This window comes from Phodopus roborovskii, unplaced genomic scaffold (genome assembly GCF_943737965.1).
Source record: "Phodopus roborovskii unplaced genomic scaffold, PHOROB, whole genome shotgun sequence".
Lineage (NCBI taxonomy): Eukaryota > Metazoa > Chordata > Mammalia > Rodentia > Cricetidae > Phodopus > Phodopus roborovskii.
In genome coordinates, this window is record NW_026125264.1 from 4,035,810 (window position 1) to 4,055,853 (window position 20,044).

Genomic DNA, 20,044 nt, shown 5'->3' on the forward strand with positions numbered 1-20,044 from the left:
CTACTTCTATAGCCACTGAGCCCTTGGGAGCACAGTGGCTTGAAGTAGTGGCTCCTTAGTTCTGGAGCCCAATGTCAGGGCTCAGTGAGGACTTCTGAACAGAGGCAGCCTTGAGCAGAGTTCATGACCAATGTCTCAAGCAGGTAGCATACATAGCTTTTCACCAAGACCCCTTTCCACTTTCACAGGCATCGGACAGAAGATCCCAAGCTCTAGGGCCAAAGGCTATTTATTGAGGGTCCTCCACCCAGGGAACTCACACCCCCTCCTAACTAGATGACAACACAAACAGGCCATCATGCACTCACATTAGGCTATTCCCTTGACAGAAACTTCAGGGGACACAGGAGGGGGCCGTGGGGAGGGGCTTTGACTCGGTCTCCTTTGTCTTTTTGTTCAGACAGAGTTGTGCCTGTAGCAGACAGCCCTGAATTAAAGCATGAACACACACACAGCCCCTCAGCCTGGTGTCTTTGTACCGTGTCATTTCTCTGTGTTGGGGTGGCTGAGAAACTCACCATGGCACCCAACACAGATGGAACCCGCTCTTGGCTGCCTCAGCCCTACCAGGCCCTATTGTGTAGGGTGGGGCCTCTCTAACCATCTGGGATCAGGTACAGGATCTAGAATCCCCACTCTGATCTCAGATCACATCCTGCCCAGCACTGAGAGAATATTCCAGTTCTTCCCAGTAGTCCTGAAATGGCTTCTTTGGCCCATTCTGTAGCTACAAAAACAGCCATAACCACTCAGGCAGGGGTCCCCAAGCCAGTAGAGGGTCTCCTCAACTACCCCTGCCACATGACCCTCAGTGCCAACATCCCTATGGCAGACTGGCAAGCATCCCACAACACAGAAACAGATCACTGCTCCCTGAGGGGGTACACAGGTAAGACCTTGTCCAAAATCAAAAGTAACCCTGGCATGTCATAGGACCCAGGATCCTGGAATTTCTGGGAACTTTCATGGAAGGGGCTGTGTTTAAAATACACTCTTTATTCAAAAGACAGTAAATGGTTACAACTAACCTACAGACAGTAAAGGGTTACATAAGTAATCTATGCACAATCTGTGACAAAGATCAATGAAGACAAAGAACACAGCAATAATTCCTCTGTCAAGTCAGGTGGCTGACTTCCTAGAAGAGGCAAAATCTGCAAAGGGACCCAGCGGCACTCAGTGACATTCTGCTGTTCTGCCTAAGTGCCCAGTGTCTAGGGTACAGAGCACCAAATGCCTGAGTCCCACCTGAACCTCAGCACACACAGCTAGGAGTCAGGACCCAAGGAGGCCTGAAAACAGCCATGACAGACTCATTCAATAGGCATCCGCCTGGGTCATGCCCCTGCAGTACCCAGACCCAAGCAGCAAGCCAGCTGCAACCTGTCATCTGAGGATTGCTGCAGGGTGGCAGGGGGCCTGGGCTGTGACTTCAGATGTCTGGAATGGAGTGGTCCATGGTGTGATGAAGCAGCAATGGGGACAACCTAGACAGGACAACAATAACAGTGGCTGAAACTGGCAGCTCATCTTCCTTCATCCCCATCCCTGCCTGTGCACCCCACGGGGCCTGCATTCAGCCCCCACTTCTGAGGATTTCAAGTCATGAGAAGCCACTGGCTATCACGAACTGAAGAAGAGTCAAAGACAGAGCAGAGCAGACCTTTGCCCCGGGTCAGTACCGAGGCTGCCAGGACATAGGAGTGGAGAGGAAGCAAAGTGCAGAGGTCAGGTTAATAGCCTTACTTTTTGACCATATGCTCGTAGATCACAGTGGGAATGAGGGTCAGCGTGATGACATTTCCAGCTGTGGTCAGAATCTCTGTAATCTTTTTGTCCTGAAGAGGGGGAAGTGGTTGGTCATTTGGAGGAACAGGAGTAGCATGGCCATCTGACTGGTAGCTCAGCATGGCTGATGCTAGAGGGTACCACCTATACTTCACACCTGCCTGCAGCAGCTGGCTGCCTGGGACCCTGGACATCTCAGCTGGGGTATCCTTCCTCTGAGTTGAGTATTGGCAAAAATCAAAGGAGCATGGCACTGGCCTCCCATTCCTGAAGGCCAGCCATGTGGACCTTATGGCACTGCCCCATAAATGTGATTCTCCAGCCTCGGCCAACTTCGCTGGCCCCAGTTACACCTGGGCTCCTGTGGAAGACACTGGGTCCACCTGCGTTCTCAGGCTCCTGATGGCTCACCAGCCCAAGCCAGTCACATGGATCCTCTCCTCGATGACTAGTAAGATCATGAAGAGAATAGACAATTGCCATGGAAACAGTGTCCACCAGTCAATCGACTACAGTTGTGGTAATGAGCCTCTGGTCTCTGCTCAGGCCCTGATGAATGTCATTTTGCATACATATAAAATCTGATTCTGTGCTTTCTTAGTTGTTCCAGAATAAATGGAACAGTTGCCCTATAGGACTAGTGATAGCCACCAACTCTGATAGATAACTGATCTTAAAAAGGCATACCTACCAGGCACTGCTCAAGAGTGAAGACCTGGTACCTGATGGTCTCTTACTGAACCTGTAAGTTCACAGTGATACCTTGGACCATCTGTGCAGATATATGACCCACATCCGAGCACAGCTACACTCAGAATTATGAACGGACTGTTTTCTTTTCAAAGAAGCAATCAATCCCTAGGTGCTCAGGAGCAGCATTACTGCAGTCAGCTTTTCAAGCGGTGATGATGGTGGCCTTTTGCTTGGTATACTTAGTCACAGAGTAATGGGAGCAGATTGGCCAGGAGGGATCTCAAACATACAACTTCCTGGCCACAGTAGTACAGCCACTAGAACAAGTCTCCACAGAAGGTGAAGGGAGACTGCCTGGGACAAGGAAGCAGACACATGAGTGGCTTGTGCCCACTGTGGAGTGAGGTGCCACCACCTGCCCCATGAGCACCATCTGGTGGAGAGGTACTCCCACTGTAGTGGCATGGGTCAGGACAGGGTCGCCCTCACTTGTTCAAGTCTCAAACCACAGCTCATTACTGCCCATTCCCAGAAGAACCTCTCTTTGAGCATCTACAGCACGGGCCTAAAGCTGTGTGTACCTTCTTGCATTGTAGAAATAGAATTCACCTGCCCTCTCTGAATAAGCCAAGGCCAGAAATGGAGGTCCAAGTCACAGTTTTCTAAAGGAAACCCCATTACTGAATGTGACCAGCATCTAATGAGAAATGTCACACAGAGGAGGAGGTGTCCTCGTGGCCAGCAGCCACCTGGGAGTCCATGTCCTCACACATTATGCTACCCCACTGGCCCATCTTGCATGTTAGTAACTAGAATGAACTCTTACTGGGCACCTACTCATTCTGATTGACACTGCTCAGAGCTCCACACACAGTCATACGAAAGCCCCCATCCACCTTAGCTTGGGTATGTTGAAGCTCTGGCTGGTTCTACAGCCTTTGCAGGCAGGAGCATGCCTGCCCCCACCGTCTGCACAGCGCCTGCATTTCCCGGCAGAGCTATACCGCTGCCTACCTTTAACCCAATGACGTTCTGTCCGTTCACCTCACACACATAGTGGTTGGTGAGAAGTCCGTTACGGGCTGCAGAGCTTCCCTTTACCACAGATACAATCTTCCCCTTCTTGATGAAAAAGCCAACTTGGCCTGAGCTGTCCTTGTGCATAGTGACAGTCCGCTGGAATGGCCTGGAAGACAGTGACAGTAAGCTGGGCTTGCTGGTGTGGCTAGGGCCAGGCAGGGAGGATGCTGGGACTTGGCTACTGACCTGTCTCGAACAATCATGGTGATTTTCTCTGCTGATGCCTTCTTCAACGCTTTGTGAGCTTTGTATGTGCTCCACCCAGCACAGTCACACCCATCAATCTGCAGGATCTGGTCCCCAAAGCGCAACCCCACGAGGGATGCAGGGGTGTTGGCCTGGACCAGCTGTACAAAAAGGCCCTGGGAAGCAAAACTCCAGAGTCAGCACCCCTGGCTGCCCGAGACCAGGCCCCTCCTCTAAGATGGTCTTCCCCTCTTATCCTGTGAGCTTAAAGCATGGTGGGACCTAAGATCTGCAGGGAGATATACAGGTTACAGCTATATTCCTGGAGGAGGAAACACACCAGACCACCCAGAGGATGCTGAATCAGGATTTCAGCATCACAATCAGTTCTCCTGTACCACCCTTCCCAAAGGAATCTGGCTGACTTTCTCTACAGTCATCAGGAAGCCAGGCCCATGCGAGTTGGGGCACAGGAAATGGGGGCTCTGTGTAAAAAGAGCCTTGTATGGGACTGAAAGAGGACCCCTGCTACAACCAGGCACAGCTTGAGGCCTCGGGTATTAAGGTGCCTGCTTGGAACCTTTCTTACTGTGGACAGAGGCTCTCTGAGACCTGGGAGAGGAGGCTCCTATACACTAGGCCATCTCAGACTGCTGGGAAACTGTCCTAAAGGCAGCTTGTATCCCTGGGGCTGTGACAAGTGGTACTTAGCACCAGAGGGGCACACTGTCCTCCAGGGCCTCCTCCGCAGATCTTGCTTACCTTGTCAACAGCCTGCAGGCGCAGTCCAGTCTTGCCACGCTCGTCCTTGCACAGGTGGATCTCACGCACCCCAGGCTTAATCTCTGCACGTAACACACCCAGGTTGTTCCCAGAGACTGGTGCTATAACCTGGCCATGCCCAGGACTGGTGACCACCATCTGCGGACCCAGTAGTGGGGAGTCAGCCAAGCACCTGGGGCCCATGCCCCAAGAACCTCTGGGCTCTAGGGTGGCATAAGAGGATGGAACAGTTCCTGAGTCCCCCCCCCCGCCTCCCCTCCCCCTTCACACAAACACACACACACACACACACACACACACACAACAAACTTTACAGAAGCTAAGAGGGAATAGAGCTTGATGATGCCACTAGAGGGCATCAAAATCCATACCCTAAACATGAGAGAAAGGGAAGCTGGGTTCAAGAAGGGGTCCCTTTATTTTCTAAAGGAAATGAAAATCAAGAGAAGATCTACTTAAAACAAAGACATTTTCACATCAAATAGTGGAAATAGCCATGGAAAATGAAAGGCTAGGTTTGACTTTGTCCTGGACCAAAAATAAAAATTAACAAATGGTTCCTCCTAGGAGACAGAAAGGGATCTCTAGTCTCAGATACAAGACAGGGGGGGGCAAGAAAATGGGAAAAGGCACCCAGGAGAGAAAGGAGATATAGTTAGTTCTGTTGATAAATGGTCTACTAGAATATCCATAGAAATCTAAAAACAAATTCCTAGCTATAAGTAAATGAAGACAAACATTCAAAGTCCTAGAGAGCTGCCATATAGAAATCAACTATGTTGGGCATGGTGGCATACATCTGCAGTCTTAGCTACCAAGGAGGCTGAGACAAGAGAACCATTTGAACCCAGGAGCTGGAAGTCAGCTCAAACAACAGAGTGAGACTCAACTGCTTATCTCCACCCTGATTTAAAAATAGAAAAATGAGATATGTATGAATCTAACAAGACATGTGCAGACATTGTATACCAAAGATGACACAAATCCTGATTAAACAAAGACCTGATTAACAAAGACCTAAGCAAACAGTTTTCCTGTATGCACTGGAAGAGCTGGTAAACCTGTCAAATCCTCAATGCACCGACCAGCACATTTCTATCATAGTTCTCTACGAGCTCTTTTGGTAGCTAGCTTTAGGTAATCTAGCTTTAGGTAGAGAGGCAACGGAATGTGAATAGTGAAACTGATTCAAACAAAAAGAACAAGATGTGAAGAACTGCACAGACACTTCGAGGCTTCTCTTGCCATAATACCAAGGCAGCAAGTATGAGACCCCTCAGTCAACAATCAACTAAGAAATCCAGAGAGATCCTTACCATTGGAAGAACTGCCTGTAGTCAAGATCAGTTGAGGGGGATGGGGTTATCTCAACAAGATCCACTAAGGTAATGGATGGCCCGGGCAATAATAGGAGACATGACATAAATTACACCTTTTCCAAAAATATGATTAAATTTAATTATAAAGTTGTCTTAGCTAGGGTTTCTATTGCAGATTTATCATATTGTGTAGCAATTGCAAATTCCACCCCATTATGTCAAAATGGAAGCTTGTATCCATATAAAAGCCTTTACACAGCAACTCTGTATATAATAGTAAGAAAGTGTAAAATTTCCCTTGGCAGGTAAGAAGTGGCAGCTGTGCATGCATGAGAACCTGAATTCAGATTCTCAGAATCCACATAAAAGGCTGGGTATGTGACCATGTATCTATGGCTCCAGTGCTGGGGAGCTGGGGAGACAAAGACAGAAAGATCCCTGCCATTCATTACCCAGTCTGGCCAAATCAATGAGCTTCAGTTTCAGGGAAAGACGCTGTCTCAAAAAATAAAGGTGGAAAGAGGCAGAGCAAGACATCAATCCTAGTCTACACACAGACACACCACTAACACATACATACAACACCCTAAAAGAGTCCTAGTTTCTGGTTTCTGCTTATATAACACCCTGAAATAATAAGATTATACAGACAGAAGACAAGGCTGGGAGTGTGACGCAGTGCTAGAACACCCTAATACCCATGAGGTTCCCAGTACTGCCAAAGAAATAGAAAGGGGGTGGAGTAAGGGATGGAAGATGAGAAGGTTGCCAGGAGTTAGGGGAGGAGGGAGGAGGCGTGACCGCAAAGGGATAGGAGAGCTTCCTGAGGAGGGCGGCTACCAACACACACTTTACTAGTGTAAACTATTGGTCTTGCTACTATGGTCATGAAATAGACTTCCTATCTTAGCAAGTTATCACGAACCAACTATTTTTTAAAAAAAAAAAAGTTGAAAGTAACTACAATAATAGAAAATGTTGAGTAAGGAGCTAGAGAGATAGCTCAGCAGTTAAGAGCACTTGTTGCTCTTGCAGAGGACCAAGACTTGATTCCCAGCATCTACATGGTGGCTAACAACCTTTTATAACACCAGTTCTAGAAACCTGACACCCTCTTCGGGCTTCCTCGGGTACCAACCACACATGTAGTACACATACACACAAGCAAAACAATCATGTACATAAAAATAAAATAAGTCTTTTTCAAAATTATCTAGGAGATCTGGTGCATGCCTTTAATCACAGCACTAAGGAAATAGAGGCAGTATGGTCTACAGAACTAATTCAAGGACAGCCAGGACTACACAAAGAAACCTGTCTCAAAAAAAAAAAAAAAAACAAAAACAAAACCAGCCAAACAAACAAACAAAAAATCCAGGAGTGATGGTGCATGTCTCTAATTCCAGTACTTGGAAGATAGAGACAGGTATCTCTATGAGTTTGAAGCTACCTGGTCTACATAGCCAGTTTCAGGACAGTCAAGGCTACACAGTGAGACTATACCCCTGAAAAAAAAAAGCCCATCATAATTTAGGGTGAGTGCATCTGGGCCCCAATTACTGTAAGAGTGGCTGGGTTGACACACATGCACATATGAGCAGGCATGCACACACACACACACACACACACACACACACACATACACACACACACACACACCTTTTAAAATGGCAAGACCAAGAGGTAGGATGTTTAGTGGTCACCTGAGGCAGGAGACAAATACCTACATTGTCACCATCTGGAATCTGAGGTAGGCTCTTCTGGACTTCTTGGCTCGAGAGGGACAGCCCCATGTAACTCTCCAGCTCTGCCAAGTTTGGGTACAGCTCTGGTGGTAAAGAAGAGGGAAGGGATCACTCAGGGGCTTGTACAGAGCCACTCAGGGACCCAGTGAAGTTGAAAAACTTCACCAAGAACACCTATCCCCTGTGCATCCTAGGGATGCTTGCCAGTGGCATGGGCCAGGTCTGCCAAAGGCTTGAGGCACCTTTGTCTAGGAGCAGCCCCAGTCACTGAGAGCATCCTGTACCACACAAGTACTCAGTTCTGCTTGCTTCGGCACCAGTGGGACAGGACACAAAGCCAGAGTAGGTACAAGACTACCAGGGACCACAGGCCACGGTGGAGAGCAGCTCAGGGAGACAGCAGAGCACTGAAAAGGGGGACCATGGGCCCTAGTTTAAGCTTCTCTCATAGGACTAACCCAAGATTGCTATGGGCTTCTATAAGGGCTACTTCAAGATCTGGTCTCCCAGATGGTCTGCCTATGGCGGCACCAAATCGGGCAGTTCCTGCCTCACTATGTCATTTTCTCCAATGTTTCCTCAAAGGGTGAAGGTTAACCATGCATGAGCCCCAACAAAGCGACAACTACAAATGGGCATTGAGAAGTAGCCAGAATGCTGGGCCACTTCCTCAGGGTCAGTTTAATGCACACACCCAGGAGAGGCAGGCAAAGGAGACTCAAATCACCTTGCATGCCTGGTGAGAGGCCCAGCAGTGCTGGGGGTGTGATGGAGTTGGAGCTTTCATGACACTGGGGTCAGGCTCACTCACCTGAAAGTGGGGGTGCAGAAGCTATCGGAGCCGATGGAGTAGACAACTTGGGTGAGGCTCTGGCTTGGGCCTGAAAAGAACATGGAGTGTTGCTCGGCTCTAGCTGGGACTCTTGGCACCTGGGACTCCCTGAGGCAGGGACTCTTGAGCATTGAGTATGATTGCAGCTTGTGGTGGTTTGGTGCCCTGGAACCATCAATGCTCCAGACCGTATGTAAATTAGCCTCTACATATGTATGTGCATCTGCCAGGTATAGAAAGTCAAATTCTGCATGTGCTCATGCACACCAGAGCTAAATGGATGATGTTCTACAGCACAGAGGGCAACTGTGATGCACATCCAGCAATGATTAATATTTCAAATAACTAGCTGAGAGGTGATTAAGTATTCCAAGCCTAAAGAACTGAAGGGATGGATGGATGGATGGATGGATGTGTCAGCCCCCGCCCCACCCAATCTGACAAGTATAGTGTGTACATGGGTTGAAATGTCACATGTACCCAATGAAAATGTATAGCCACAAAGTGTAGTGAGATAAAAATCAAAATGCTATCCTTTTAAAAAGTGGCTTCTTAGGGCTAGAGAGATGGGGCTCAGCAGTCAAGGGCACTGTTCCCAGGGGCTCAGTCCCCAGCACCCACATCACAACTCATAACCATCTATAACTTCAGTTTCAGAGGATCTGATACCCTCTTTGGGCCTCTGTGGGCACTGAGCAAACACATGGTACATATACACCCATGCAGGGAAAGCATATACACAAGTATAAAAATAAGCAAATCTTTTCTTTTTTAATGTGGTCTCTTTGGACATGCATCTTTCTGGCAGAAAGTTCTCTGGGGCCTGTGACCAACTATTTTCTGCTCATGGCAGCTAAAGCATGAAAGCCCAACTCTCAACCAAGTTCTCATGGAAAAAGGCCAAAATTCCCAAAGATTTGTGGGAACGCAGAGGGGATGGGGTAGAGGTGGGAAAGGCTGTTTGGGGCTGATCAGTCTGAGTCCATACCCTGGGTTTCCTGGGGAAACTGGCTGGCACCTGGTGTGTTCCTTCAGAGGATGGGGAAGTGCCAGAACCCACATGACTGTGGCTGGTTTGTTTTTCTACTTCTCCACAGGCCTTGACTCCTGGATTCTCCCTTTATCCATCATCCCAGCGGTTCTCAACCTTCCTAATGCTAAGACCATTAATACAGTTCTTTATGTTGTGATTCTAGCCATAAGATTATTTTTCTTACTACTTCATAACTATAATTTTGCTGCTGTTATGAATTGTAATATAAATATCTGTATTTGCCAGTGGTCTTAGACAACCCATGAAAGGGTCATTCAATCCCCAAAGGGGTCATGACTTACAGGTTGACAGCCACTGCATCAGCCTCTACACTTAGTCCCAGGGCTTCCAAGGGATTCCCAAGGGCTCCCACTACCCAGCATCATCCAAGACAGGCCTTAGATACTATGGTTAATTCCCAAGGCCACCATAAGGGGCTCTAGGCAAATGGAGCTTGGTTCCTTACCTGGATGACTTGGCCCACCTTTAGGTCCTCCAGAGAAGGGTACAGGACAGACATAACTGCTCCTCGAAGCACCCTGCAGAGCATAGAGGGTGAAGAAGGATGAGGAGTCCCCTCCCATCCTTAAAAAAAAAAAAGGCAGGACAGCTGCCTCCTGCCACCCGCTGTGCCCCACAGCACTATAAGACCATCACCAGGAGTTACTATGCCATTAGACAGGAGGAGCCAAGATTTACACCAGTCTGTCTGGTTCTCACACTCATAATCTCCACCCACAAATATCCACATCTGACTGACCCTGGACCTCAGAAACCAAACCTAGTGGGCCACCCAGAACAACAGACAGGGTCAAGGGCCATGTGTCGAAGATCAGATGAACTAGTGAGGTTTCCTCATCCAGTCCAGCAGGTGCACATAGATCAGCTGTTGCATACCAGGTGCGGCTGGGAGCTGGGACAGCATCACTCACAACCACAAGCAGGTTGGGACTTAGCATTTAAACAGAAAGGCAGGAGACTCTAGAAACCCTCCCAACCCCTTCCTTCCATCCCAAGTGTTTCAGTTCCAGTCTACTATCTGTCTTAGGTAGGGTTGTTATGATGCAACACCATGACCAGAGCAATCTAGGGGGATAGGGTCTACTTCACGCACACTTTCATACACCTGCTCATCACCAAAAGGAACGCAAACAGAGCAGGAACCTGGAGGCAGGAACTGATGCAAAAGCCATAGAGAGGTGCTGCTTACTGGCTTGCTCCTCATGGCCTCAGCCTGCTTTCTTGTAGAACCCAGAACCACCACCCCAGGGGTGGCAAAACAACATGTCAATTAAGAATATGTCCTACAGACCTACCTATGGCTGGATCTTATGGAATATTTTCTCAATTGAGGTTCCTTCCTTTGACTCTACTTGTGTCAAACTGACATAAAAACTAGCCAGTACAATTGGCCCCTTGACAACTTGACACACAAACACACCACTTACTAAGCAACACTCCATGTTGTTTCTCAGGCCCAGGCCAGAACCTCACCCAGGATGCCCACTCTGTTGGCCCTGATGGCTTCTGCACCCCCCACTTTCAGGAGAGTGAGCCTGAGCCCAGGGTTCATGACATAACAGCCCCAACTCATTTCTTGTTATCCTCAAGATCTCATACTAACATTAATATTACAATCAGTCTTTACAAATCCAAACATTTTTGTTGTTTTGTTTGTTTGTCTGTTTGTTTTTGTTTTGGGGGGAGTTGTTTTGGTTTGGTTTGGTTTTTCGAGACAGGATTTGCTGTGTAGATTTGGAGCCTGTCCTGGCACTTGCTCCGTGAGACCAGGTTGGTCTCAGACTCACAGAGATCCTCCTGCCTCTGCTTCCCGAGTGCTGGCATTAAAGGCATGAGCCACTGCTGCCTGGCCCCAAATCCAAACACTTTAAAAAGTGTAGTCTCTTTAAAAATCCAAGGTCTCCTAAAAATCCAAAATCTCTAAAGATTCAAAGTTTCTCAATGTGGGCTCCGTGGCATCAAAAACAAGTTAGATAGAGTCCATTAAGGGAAGAGCCCAGTGGTTTACAAAGCACACTGGAGGCTCCACTCCAGCACCACAAGCCTCCCTCCCACAAATGCACAAGCTGGGGCACTCAGTACAACCCTGCTCCACAGGAGGAAGTGCAGGGGCAGAGCATGCACCCACACATCATCACCCCGCCTGAGAATCCGCAGCACCTCTAAGTGAAGACGCCATTCCCTCCCTAAGTGAACTGTCGGGAAATTTGCACTTCTGGGTTCCTCCCTTTACACAGTAACTCCTTGTAGGCATCTTGTCTGTGAACCTGTAATGGTGGCCACACCCCTTTGGGTGTGGCTTCAGGTGGACAGAAGTAGAAGGAGGGAAGTTTGAGGCATGGCTTCTGTTTGCATGCTCTTTCTGGTGAGTCAGCCGATCCGGTAGGAAGGACAGAGAAATGCTCCTGTGGTTCTTTGTGTTTTCATGTATAAGTGTTCCCCAATAAACACCCATTTATCACTTATCTTGGGTCTAGTGCAGTCACCTTCAACCCCGGGCTCTATCATACTCCCTGCCCTATGCTAGGTAGGCCACTCTAGCTGGATGCCCCACCCTGCCTCCCTGTCACCTCCCCCTTGCTGGACCTGCCTCCTAACCTAGAGGTCACTGCCCTGTCACACTGGTCCCTGCCACCGGGACAGACTCTGAGCTATATATACATCTATCTTGAACTCATCAGTTGTCCTGTGTCATCCCAGCTCACTACTATTAATGGCCAAGGTATGTCCTTCTTGTCCTCATATAACAGGAATGCCAGGAGGTGGCATAGGGAACAGATTAGGCAGTACATGATGTGTGAAAACCAGCCCCATGACCCTGCATGACACACACAGAGCACTGAGGGCATTCTCATTGAGTCACTCTCCTTCTGTACTTGCTGCCCCAACCCATGTCCTCCCTAACTACCATCCCCACCATCCCTCTCAGGCATTAGCAAGTCCTTCTCAACCATATCCCTGCCATAGAGACCTCTTTCACTGTTTGGCCCCTAATCAGTACCTCGGCATCCCCTAAATAGGCCATGACCTCCTTCTCTGCTCCCCAGACAGTAGCCACCCGACCTTTTAAGCATGACGCCAGGATGCTGTGGCTTTGCTTAAACCCCCCTGCCTCTTGGAGGCGGGAGCTGATACAGAGGCCTTGGTAGAGTGCTGCTTTCCATGGCCTCCTCATATCTTCAAAAGCAGTACCAGCTGGGCAGAACTACTGAGTCCAGCTGCCAGCACTGGTACGATGTTGACTGAGCCTCGAATCCAGCTTCTGTGTGCTGACTCTCAGGAAACACTTCCCAGATTTCACCTGACCCATGCTGGTCTCTCTCAATCGCCATTAATTTCTCAGCCCCAGCTGATCAGCATCGATTGTGCCAGTAAAGTGATGGTTTCACTTCAGTGGCATTGGTCTCTAATTAGCTCCAGCTGACAAGAACCACAGATTCTTAAATCAAAATATCAAACGGCCCCAGGAGGGCCTTTGCTACTCTCTGAAACTTCGCAAGCCAGACTTCCATCATCTTCACTGCTTTCAGTACCATCCTCAGATTTCCTGAATTCTCACAATGGCTCACCAAGCTTTCAACTCTCAATGGCTTTTCCAGCTCAAGTCCAAAGTCCTTCCACAATCCTCCCCAAAACAACATAGTAAGGTGGACTACAGCAACACCCCACAACCCTGGTGCCAATCTCTGCCTCGGTTTATTATTGCTGTCATGAAACACTGTGATCAAAAGCAACTTGGGAGGAAAGGGTTTCTCGGACTTACATGTTCTGAATCACAGTCCATTGAACTGAGGGAGGCCAAGGCAGGAACTCAAACTGAACAGGAACCTGGAGGCAGGAGCTACATGACGTAGAGGCCATGTAGGAGCGCTACTTACTGGCTGCTACTCATGACTTGCTCAGGCTGCATTCTTACAGCACCCAGGACCACCATCTCAGGAGTGACCCCACCCACAATGGGCTGGGCCCTCAAACCAACCACTAATTAAGAAAATGCTCTACAGGCTTGTCTACAGTCAGATATTTTTGGTTTTGTGAGACAGGGTTTCTCTGCAGTTTTGGAGCCTGTCCTGGAACTCACTCTGTAGACCAGGCTGGCCTCAAATCCACAGAGATTCACCTGCCTCCGCCTCTGGAGTGCTGGAATTAAAGGTGTGTGCCACCACTGCTCAGCCTACAGCCAGCTCTTATGGAGGCATTTTCTCAACAGAGGTTCCCTCCTCTCAGATGACCCTAGCATGTGTCAAGTTGACATGAAAAAAGCCAACACACACACACACACACACACACACACACGTTGCTCCCCTGGAACCTAGCCTGTATTTCCTAAAATGGCCTACAAGGGCTTCCTGAACCTTCTCTGGAATGGAATTGGTGGCCCAAGGGTCAAATGTAAAGAAATTGTGTTTGACATTGCAGAATATTAACAATCTGTTGCTTAAATGCAGAATTGCTGATGCTACCCCTAACAGTTTCTGACTGATCCTGGAAAGAAGGAAAAAAAAAAAAAGCATGCAAGCTTTGGCAACTGAAGCTTCAGCTAAACATCCATTGAATCCAGTGTGCATGGCCCTGCTACTCTCCATTGCCTTTTTACACCCAGGCTATTTTATTCATTGGCATTGAGTTCCAATAGACTTTTGTTTACTATTTTGACCTTATTTCCTAGGTCCCCATCATTCCATGTGCTCTTCTCTTAGTCCCTACTTCCAACAGTGCAACAGACTTTCAGATACTGGAATTGGATGTTGATCTCTCGTCTCTCATCCTTGGAGTGGTAGTCCCCCGTCTGGCATACTATCTGGATCACAATCCCTGTTCCTTACCAAGCTCATTCCAAGTAATTCTCAAACCTAAAACCATAGACTCCTTCTCATAGGAAGCCTGCTCTGACTTGCCCACACTGTAGTGCTACCCCTATGTCCTTAACCCTGTTTAAATTAGTCTTGTAGTTGACTCTACTTGTCCTGTTATTTTGTTAGATTGGGAGTCCCAAAAGAGCCTTCTCGTTGGCCGAAGGACCTCTCAAACCCTGTGCATGGAGGAATGCAATAATATGCCAGAGGCAATATATGTGGTCCTTCTACTCTTTCCCTTGTAAAGCAAAATTCTGGTTTTCAAGACCACACCCTCCTAGGAATGGAACCAAGACTTTTTGAGTCTTTGTATTTATTATGTGCTTTGGTGTTTTACCTGCATGTGATATCTGTATGTGGGTGTTGGGTACTCTGGAACTGGAGTTGTGAGCTGCCACGTGAGTGCTGGGAATTGAACCTGGGTCCTCTGGAAGAACAGCCAGTGCCCTTGACTGCTGAACCATCTCCCTAGCCTCCACCTTTTGTGTCTCAATACTGCGTAGTCCCTTAAATATGAATTGTCAGATCATGTGCCTGCCCCTTTAAGATGACCACTCTAAGGGACCAGATCCTTCAGTTTGACTTGTGGTTTTACCCAGAACCTGGCTCCTCCGTGTCCCTTGTCATATCCTCTCTCCTATACTAAATCATGTGATGTGGCACTTTCTGCCATTCTCTGCAAGGATATAAAGCGCAAATACCTTCCACAGCTCCCCTTCCCCTTGTTCTATGACAGCTAACTCTAAGCTCTCTCTCTTAATGCAGCTCCTCTCCAGGTTTCAAATGGAAGCCTCTCCTGTGCATAAACATGTTGTCTCGGCTAGACGACACCATCCCTTCTTAGTGCTGTCCCCCATCAAGGCCTGCTCATGGCTCCTGTGGTCTCGAGGCTCTTTCCCCTAACAAAGTTCATTCCTGAAGCGTATTTTGTCACCTTCTTCCCAAACCCAACCAACACCCCCCCCAATCCATCTACTTGCATCCCCTCCTCTCTGACATGAACCTGAGCTAGCATTACAAAATCTGAAAATAGGAAATTCATTGCTAATTTGTTCTGAAGAAAATGTGAAACAATGGGCAAGGTAAATAACATAGCCATGACTCCATTGTAGAAGGGTTGTATCTACATCCCTGCTGCTCAAGTACCCAACCAGCCCTTTGCTGATTTTCGTTGCCTGCCTGGCTGCTGGAGAAGTAAGCTGCAGTTCTTGGCCCTAGGCTAGTCTTCAGGGCAAAAATTACTATCTCAACACAAGAATTCCTAAGAGGAGGGGGCAAGTATGATGCTAACCTTTTAGACCAGCTAAAGGAAGAGACCTCTTTGCCTGAGACCTGCCCTACAGTGCACCCTTCAGGTGGCTTTTATCCTTGAAATAACGCTCAGTAGTTACCATATACTAAGTTATGCTTTGTCACTAGAATATGCACTGTGCAGATATGAACCTAAGAGGCCACCTGTCTTCCTTTTTCTAACAGTACAGCAATGGAACAGATGCATTTTACAGCTGCCCTCTGAGAGAAAACAATCTCAGAGGCCCACTTCCTGGAAACTGCCACCAGACTGAAACCCTTTCACCGCTGCCCTTACAGCAGGCTCCTGTTCTTCCCATCACTACAAGACATCCTTGCCTGGGCAGTAACTCAAGATGAACCCTGTAACCTGTCCCTTCTCTTTAGAAATGGGAGCAAGTAGTCACAGACAGCACACTTTACGCACTGAGTTCCCGGGATAGTCCCAATTGTCCAGAGATCATCTTCTATGTGCCCCTACGTTACACGGTTCCATGACCGCTCCCTGCCCAGCCCTCACCCCCAACCGCCTACACTCCGCTATCCCAAGGTTCATAACACAGTCGGAAACTGCATGTCCCCTGTGGGTTGCACCTCCGGCAAAGTACCGCTCGCCTGCGCCTGCGTGCTTTGCCTACAGCGCACGCGCATCGCAGCCTGCTTGCTGAGGGCTCCCAGGATGCCCCGCGGTTGCGGAGGCGCCTTGGTATCCTACCGCAGCTCAGTTGCAGACAGTGAGTGCTACTATGGTGTACCCAACATCGAGTTTCCTTCTGGCTCCGGCATTGAGAGTCCAGCAATGCAGCGGAGTATCGGACAGGAAGACCAGCCGGGTTCGGCAGCCTTCCTCACGTGAAGAGACTCGGTGGTTCTCCCGAGAGCCCCTTGTTGGTCGTAGCTTGTCACCCCGTTTGACTTACTAAACTGCGTTAAGGCTGAAGCAATGGGTGGGAGAGGAGAGCAGAGTAGAGTTTACACTGCGCTCCGCTGCTCGCTCTGAAAAGGAGATCCCCTCTTCCTTTGACTTAGAAGCACCTTCAAATCCCTAGGTGTTGCCTCTGATGTCGCCCTCTTCCCCACGCTCTCGGGATTCTGGCATGGCCCTGACTCTTGACATGTCCTACTTAAAAATGCACCCCCCTCACCCACAGGCACCGGCCTCCATAGATGGAACCATTGAACATCTGCTGTGCAGGGAAGTGGACTTGGCTGAGGGATCACTCAGAAAATCAGACCGAGCTCCCTTTGTAAGGGACTCAGGCAGTGGACACCGGGGTGGGAGTAGGGGGCAGGAAAATATCTGGAAAAGCAAGGAAGTCTCCTAGAGGGAGAAGACTCGCCTTCGACTGTGAAGGATGGAAAGTTTAAGCCAATGAAAGTAAAGTGTGTTATTCCTGAATAGGGAGGCCCAGGCCTGAGTTACACCTGCTGTTTGGATATTTATTACCTTCAAGAGACTTTCTTGAAATTTTCCCACATCTTGATTGCATCCCCACCAAATACCCGGGGGGCTGAGCCAGAAATCGGAGTTACCCTCAGCCCCTGCCTTTACCTTTTAGTGAAGCCATACCTAGCTCTTGACATCAAAATTAATCTCAGACTTTAAAAATTTCATGACTGAATCCTGGTGGGCATGTCCTTACTGCTCACTGCATCTCACTCATTGCAAACTGTTTGCTGGTTCGAAAACTCAGCCTGCTAGCCCATGCCTTCGTGCTTTGGCAGTGCTGTTCCTTGTCTTGAATGCCATCCACAGTTCATGTGGTGAGTTGTCCAGTTCTAAGCCTGCCTCTGAATCCTACACCACACAACTCCCAAGGATCGTCAAACCTCTTCTCCCTAGACCTCATGTATTCCCTAGTCATTATTCATTCCACAAACGTTTAGGAAGCACTGAGCCAGGCCTTTTGCATTTCCTAAAGTGAAATTCCTAAAGTGTATTTGTTTGCCTGTCATCCTCGTTAGCCAGTGTGAATTTCATTAGCCAGTGTGAATTTCCAGTGCCAAGCCTTCATAAAGTTGCAAGAGGAGAAAAAGACGATGTAGAGAATTATGAAACCTAGTGGGTAGCTATTTCCTCCCAATTGAAACAATATTCCCTCCCGGAAGGGAGTGGGAGGCCTATAGGACTCAGAAACCTAAGGAAGCATTCAAGACTCTGAGAAGCTCAGAAAGCTGATCACAAAGCCCTCCCCAAGGTTATATAAGCAGTGAACAATTAATTGCCAGGGGAGAGAAGACTCTTCTGGGAGCTGTCTGCTGTCATCACCTGAGCTGGAGTGGGCTTGTGTTGGAGCTGCCTTTGAGTCACCCAGGCTTGTTCAAGCCCACTAAACTCCTTGGTTTACCACGGTAGACATGGGATCTTTTAGTTGGCCTGTCATTTGTTCTGTCTGAAGTGAATAGATGTTTGTTCTCATCTCCCCAGAAATGTCACCTGACACCTAGATAAACATCCTTCGAATTAGCACCTGTAGAAAGTCCTTTGAAGGATAACTGGTGTGGAAAGGGAAACTACAGCCCTAATGAGTTTCACATAAGGCAGTGTGACAATGGGAGAGTTTGCTCAGTCTCTACAAGTTGTTGGCTTCTTCCAAGGGAACCCATCCCGTGCTTGCTCCTGGAGGTACTTCCCTTCACCCACAACACCTTCGAGATTTCCATCCCAGAGCTTTCTACACCTCTTCATATTGTAAGCAATAATAACACCCACAGTGTATCAGTAGTCGGGCCCTGTGGAATCAGCAGGGCTGGAAAGGGGCTCATCAGCCCCCATCTTTGAACTTAAAGAATGAGAACACTTTGTTCCAAACTACTGGAGCTCTGGGACTCCCACTTGTTCCTGTGGACAACTCATCCATCCTTCAGAAAACACAAGCGTGGGTTAATGCGGTGGAGTAATAGCTCCTGTAAGGCCAAATTAGCCCAGGGATCTGGTGAATCGGCAAGGAGGAGGCTGTTGCTAAGCCACAGCATGTGCCCTCTCCTTTCAGGGCTGCACTGTGCTAGAGGGAGCTAGATTCAGGAAATCTATGCTATTCCCCCGGTGAAGGACCAGGGGAGGCAGAGCAGAGGCTGGGACTTTAGAGGGAGGCCCAACCTACTGCCTACCTCTGACTGTGAGAACAAAGAATGGGCAAGGCCCTATGTCATTTCTGTTGTAATTACAGTAATAACACTTTCACCACAGACTATTCAAGACACTAGAAGATTAATTAAAAGAGATACACATAGAGAACATTTAGCACAGTACCTAGCACAAATAGGCAACTCCATAATAGCTGTCTGCTCAGCCCACATGCATTTTTTAGCTTTCCCTAAGTCCAGGTACTGTTTGGGATGCCAGCTTTACAAAGTGAGCAAACTCCTTGAGGTAGGGACTTCACATTGGATTAAAAAGCTCTAAAACCTTGTAGGCTGTGTCAGGTGGTGGGAAGAACTGGGGAGGGATAGGGGACGGACTAGAGGAGGCTTTCTGAAGGGCTGAGAGACAGTTGAGTAAAAGCTTAGCGGGCAGGGTGGGCAAGAGGCGAGAGCATTCCAGGGAGGCAGCGTCACTGCACATATCCTGAGGTGAGTGTCCTCTGTGGCTAGGGACACCTGACCCTCAAGACTCAAGTTAGCTGTTCAAAGGACTCCGAGGAAGGAAACCAGAGGAGAGAGCAGAGAAACCAGATCCTGGAGGTCTTGAAGTCTTGGTGAGGACTTGGGCCTTTCTTGAGTAAGAGAGGGCCACTAGGGAAGTCTGAGCATCAGAGAGCCACAGCCTTTGGGGCCTCCTGGCTAATGGTTGTGGGATAGATATGAGGTGAGGGTAGAAGCATAGACCAGTGCAGAAAACCAATCGTCCTTCAAACCCTGCCTGGGCCTGGGGTCAGAAGAGGAACGCTTTGTCCCCATTTCATTCCAAGAGTGAAGCAAGGTTTTCAAAAGACTAGAAGACAGGACAGGGCAGGGAAAGAAATGGTTGCGAACGGTCTTGTGTGTCCCAGCCAATACAGACAGAGTCTGTTCTTACCTGATGGTGAGATGCTCTGAATCTGGCTCCAGGCACTGCAGAGTCTCTTGGGATGTGTTGGTGGCCTGTGTCCCAGCTGGATTCCTGTTCCAGGAAGGGAGGTTCCCGCCCCTTGTTCAGCTGACTCACAGTGGACTGGGATAGGCCGAGGTTAGGCTGTGTGGCTAGGTAAACAGAACAGTCGCCAGGCCCACATGAGGCCTTTGCCTTAGTCTAGATTCAGAGGTGGGGTTAAGGACACATGGCTGATATGAGTAGGTGTTGTAGAGATGGGTACAAACTAGGGCTACTTGGCCCTATGAGGAAGTCAGCACTGGCTGTAGAGGCCTCACTTTGCCGGTGGGAAAAGTTAGGTGGCTGGAGAGCAGTGAGATACATGTCCTGGGTTTTTTAAGTGGCC

The 20,044-nt window shown here is 48.6% G+C and overlaps 1 protein-coding gene across 1 annotated transcript; it reads right to left on the reverse strand.

Annotated features, from left to right (window-relative positions):
• Positions 1-1,266: 1,266 nt before the first annotated feature.
• Positions 1,267-19,762, reverse strand: Sdcbp2 (syndecan binding protein 2). The gene is made up of 9 exons (XM_051193905.1): positions 19,645-19,762; positions 9,926-9,998; positions 8,406-8,475; positions 7,577-7,677; positions 4,510-4,668; positions 3,748-3,923; positions 3,496-3,667; positions 1,747-1,838; positions 1,267-1,487 (listed from the first exon to the last, which is right to left on the reverse strand). Exons 2-9 carry the CDS (start codon positions 9,977-9,979, stop codon positions 1,433-1,435), a joined length of 879 nt encoding a protein of 292 aa, XP_051049862.1. The 5' UTR covers positions 9,980-9,998; positions 19,645-19,762; the 3' UTR covers positions 1,267-1,432.
• Positions 19,763-20,044: the final 282 nt, after the last annotated feature.

What these genes read in the sequence shown, in the direction of transcription:
- Sdcbp2 (XM_051193905.1), bottom strand. Translation starts at nt 9,979, where the DNA reads ATGTCTGTCCTGTACCCTTCTCTGGAGGACCTAAAGGTGGGCCAAGTC. An exon ending in GCCTGCAGGCTGTTGACAAG is followed by an intron (nt 3,924 to 4,509) that starts GTAAGCAAGATC and finishes TTTGCTTCCCAG; the next exon opens with GGCCTTTTTGTACAGCTGGT. An exon ending in TACGAGCATATGGTCAAAAA is followed by an intron (nt 1,488 to 1,746) that starts GTAAGGCTATTA and finishes TGTCCTGTCTAG; the next exon opens with GTTGTCCCCATTGCTGCTTC.